General features: G+C 54.9%; 1 protein-coding gene across 1 annotated transcript in view; it reads right to left on the bottom strand.

Moving 5' to 3' along the window:
• Window positions 1–2,704, bottom strand: part of IDH3B (isocitrate dehydrogenase 3 (NAD(+)) beta) — a 7,430-nt gene extending 4,726 nt beyond the window's left edge. Inside the window, exons 1-4 of the mRNA XM_019474190.1 lie at window positions 2,606–2,704; window positions 1,633–1,753; window positions 1,170–1,230; window positions 526–658 (exon numbers count right to left, since the gene is read on the bottom strand). Of these exons, the coding sequence (XP_019329735.1) occupies window positions 526–658; window positions 1,170–1,230; window positions 1,633–1,753; window positions 2,606–2,665 (375 nt within the window). The 5' untranslated portion in view covers window positions 2,666–2,704. The remainder of the gene's footprint in view (window positions 1–525; window positions 659–1,169; window positions 1,231–1,632; window positions 1,754–2,605) is intronic.
• Between the last annotated feature and the right edge of the window lie 1,614 nt (window positions 2,705–4,318).

Genomic DNA, 4,318 nt, shown 5'->3' with positions numbered 1-4,318 from the left:
AAGAGACCGACACCCACCTCGCTACAACCTCCTTTCAGGTGGTTGTAGAGAGCGATGAGGTCTCCCCTCAGCCTCCTTTTCTCCAGGCTAAACAACCCCAGTTCCCTCAGCCGCTCCTCAGAAGACTTCTTCTCCAGACCCCTCACCAGCCTCGTTGCCCTTCTCTGGACACGCTCCAGCACCTCGACGTCCTTCTTGGAGTGAGGGGCCCAAAACTGAACACAGCGTTCGAGGTGCGGCCTCACCAGGGCCGAGTACAGGGGCACGATCGCTTCCCTACTCCTGCTGGCCACACTCTTTCTGATACAGAGATTCTTCGAGACAGAGATGAGGTGTCTTTGCCTGACGCTGGATCACCCCCCATCAAGAGGTTCCTTAATATCCATGTCCCCTTTTTCTGGCATTATCCCTCCTGCAGCCCATCACTGTCCTCGTTGGGTCTGCGTGTATTCACATCCCTAAATACTCTCCTGATTCCATCACTGTCACTCAGAGCACCCGCGCGCCAGAGGGAGGCTCCCGTACCTCGTGTTCCAGAGAGCTGTACTCCCCCTCCGTCTGCTCACGAATGATCACGAGGTCCAAGTTGTTGTGGCGTGTTTTATAGCCTGGTAAGCTCTTCACATGGACAACATTTGCAAACAAGTCTAATTTGCGCCTGCGGGAGAAGCAGCAGCAGAGTCAGCATTTCATCATAAGCTATTTCTGGGGCAGTGACTGTTCCCTACATGTACTGGGGGTAACAGTTGGTGATGGTGCAAACAGCTCCCCACCTCCTAAGATGCCTTCCCATTGCTATCTGTCTGTCTATCCATCTACCTTTCCCCTCACAGATCACGAGCCAGCCACACCTCGTCACAGCATGGCTTCGACGACCCTCTGTCGAGGCAGGCCACCACTGTCCGTCTTCCAGCCACCCACACCCTCCTCCCCAGGGCCCCCGAGGAAGCAGCAGCAGGATCACACTCGACAGAGGCAGCTCCTGGCCACAGACAGTCCCTCAGGGTCTTTTGCTTCCCGATAACATATTCATTTCCCACCTGCCCTGGACTCGCTTCCTTCAGCCCCCGGTTCAGCAGCAGAACACCACGACCAAGCGCGATACGGTTTTCCCAGCGACTGACATGTCGGTGCCCAGCGCTGGCAGCCGAGCAGGGGAGCGGGCTTACCTCAGCCTCATGTCGTAAGAAGCCAGCTCTCCCTTGTACTCCATGGGGGTGTGGATCTTGCCTGCGGGACAACACCGAGCGGGAGTAAGAACACACGGAGCGCGCTGACAGCCGCTAAGGACATCGCCTGAACCCAGGGGACAGGGCAGCAAGGGTTGGGACGGGGGGTGCTTCAAGAGGACGTCAGCCGAGCATGCAGACTGATCTCTCGCTCTACGGGACGCTGAGGAGGCCCTTTGCTTCTCTGGGCCGTACTAGAAGGTCTCGTTTCAAAAGCAGAAGCCGGGTATAACCTCCCCTTTGGTAAGCTCCATAAGTACTTCAGTAATTCGCTGCTTAGCTTAAAGACAGCATGCTTCCTTCTCCAGGCCCTGACCGCAGAAATTCCTGCCTAATGGCGTTTGAGATAAGGCAACATTTCCCGCAGGCAGAGCAGAGACAGGCAGCTAGCGCGGGTCCTTACCTATAAGGGCCACTTTACTTTCCTTCATAGAGTCAACCACCTGATCCAGTTTTTCTTCCGACGCCATGTTCTGCACCTCACTCAGGTGATGCTCGTCGAAGACCACAGGCACGCTGGCAGCCTGCGCGAGAGATGCAGAGAAAGAGCCGCCGCCCCGTCAGGCCAGAGGCTCGCCAGGGAAGTTTGTGCCGGGCGGCGTCCCTGGGGGGGGGGGGGGGCTCGGAGAGCTGGGACACGACGCCTTAAACCAGCCAGACTGCCTGCTCAGTGAGAAGAGGGAACCTGGACCTCTGGGTCACTCCAGTTCCAACTGAACAATGATGTTTTCTGTCACTTTTAACAGCGGGACTCCCCCTCCTTACTGTAATTATAGTTTCGGCTGCGTAACCGGTATCGCAGCAGACAACCCCACGTTTGCAGCCTTTGATGTGACAGAACTTGCGTGTTAGAAGACAGAACCGTTAACTACTGACTTCCTCCCCGAGTTCTGACGTTGCTGCCCGAGAGCAGGGCTCATCACAGATTAGGAAGGAGGTCAGAAGGACATAAAGGGTTCTGGACAGCTGGACAACGACAGCCCTGCGGCCACGTTCCCGACAGGAGCAGCGAGGACGGCCCGTGTCCTCCCCGTCACCAGCCCGGACAGCATCAGTGCTTGCTGCTGCCTCAGCAGAGGGAGAAGGACCGAGCGGGCGGTGGACCCAGAGTCTGCTGGCTCCAGGACGCAGCCCCAGGTTGGGAATATTTTCACACTGAAGAATGAGACAGTTTGCAAGACTGCTGCTCAAGCCGAACCTATTTACGGAAAGGGCGAGATCCCAGGGTTTTCACAACCGGCTCTCCTCTGCACCGGAGGAGACAGACAGGTTGGTCCCGGAGGGTCTCTGGATCAGCAGCATCTTTAACCAAGTCTGCAGCTGCTGCTCCTCCCTTCTCCGTCCACCCTGTCCCACCGAGGGGCAGGAGCCGTTACCTTGAACACCTCCTTGACGGCGTGCATGAGCTCCGGGCCCACCCCGTCTCCGGGCAGCATGGTGACCTGGAACGCGCCCTCAGACTTCGCGTTTTCTGACTGCGCAGAAAGCAAAGAACAGTCAGACCTTCTGCTGCACCCCAGAGCCGAATCATAGAATCATTGAGGTTGGAAAAGACCTCTAAGACCATCGAGTCCAACCATCGACCCAACACCACCATGCCCACTAAACCATGGCCCTAAGTGCCTCATCTACACGTCTTTTAAATACCTCCAGGGTTGGGGACTCAACCACTTCCCTGGGCAGAACCAGGCAGAATCCAAACAGGACCCCTAACCTGCAAGCAGCGAACCAGAGGAAGGTTACCTACAACGTGAAGAATATCCGCACCCATAGCCTAGTTTTTAGCAACGAAAATTTACTGCAGTGCTAACAGTGAGCTCCAACTTAAAGAGCTCCTGCCCCCGTGTTGTTATGAACGCACCCCGCAGCAGAGACACCCGATATCCTGTGAGCCACTGGCAACCGAAGACCCTTTCCTCAAACAGCATTTCCAGCTATGAGCTCTCCCTCTGTACAGCAGAAATCCCTACTGGGAGCCAAGAGCGCTTGGCCCATTTCTACTTCACGTCCTCAGGATCTCCTAAGCCTTCCTGTGCAACAGCCTCGTCTTCCCGTTGCATTCACGCTGCCTCACGGCTTTCTGTTGAGCGTGCTTTTTTTTCCGGTCCCGAAGACAAAATCAGTCTCAAAAATAATTCTTGAGACGTTCCACAGGCGATCCACCTCCAAATCAACGCTGCCTGCTCCCCCACCGTGGCTGCCTCCTATTTTCACACAGTCCTTTTTACTAATGCCCATCTTCTTTCGCAAGTAATTCCCTGCACAGAGCTGACCCCCAGGCAAGAGATTTCACAGAACCAGCCTCAGGGACTAGACAGTCACGGTCAGAGACAAGAGCTGCACCCAACAATTTAATCGGACAACAAAAGGAGTAAACACGCAGCAACGCCACGTGATGTGGGAAATCCACGTGTGTCAGTGACGTGCAGCGTAGGCAAACGGTGATCACGGAAAGGCAAAATGAAAGAGCACGTGGGAAAAGAAAGGCGAGATGGTCTTTACTTCTGATTTTTAGTATCTCGGAATCAAGTTCCAGGGCAGGCCTACCTAAATCTCAAGAAGCAGCAAAGCATCTGCAGAGGGAACCGCAGCACGGGCCCCAGCTCACGTGCTGAGCCCTTCCCTTCAGTCTCTTCAATAATAACGTAAGACATTTTCGCTTGGAACACGCCATCCTGTCGGTCTGAACGTGACAAACACGATGTCAGTTGGCTACCTGGCACTTGGGTTTTTTTTCTTCCACCCTTAGTTCCACAGAAAGCAACTCATCTCTCCACCACAACTCTTCTCTCCTGACCGCGGAGTCTGAGTAACGCTTGCATGTGCTAAGCTACCACTCGCTCTTACCTTATCCAAGCTCTAGCAATTACCGCGTTATTTCCCGTATTATTCTATGTTAATTACTACAGGTAGCTACAGTAAATTCAGGATCAAATGGCAAGGACTGGATGAAAAGGATTTTCGCTACTGCGACCAACCCTGCACTCTGGCTAGTGGTTTTAGCTGCACCAGCAGAAAAACACTCGCCATCGCAACCCTGCCGGCAACCCTCTGCACACAGGCGAGGCCGAGCCGGGCGCCGGGGGGAC

The sequence above is a fragment of the Aptenodytes forsteri genome, unplaced genomic scaffold (assembly GCF_000699145.1).
Source record: "Aptenodytes forsteri isolate BGI_AS27 unplaced genomic scaffold, ASM69914v1 Scaffold729, whole genome shotgun sequence".
Classification (NCBI taxonomy): domain Eukaryota; kingdom Metazoa; phylum Chordata; class Aves; order Sphenisciformes; family Spheniscidae; genus Aptenodytes; species Aptenodytes forsteri.
The sequence above is the reverse complement of the archived record's forward strand: the minus strand, read 5'-3'. Positions and strand labels throughout refer to the sequence as shown.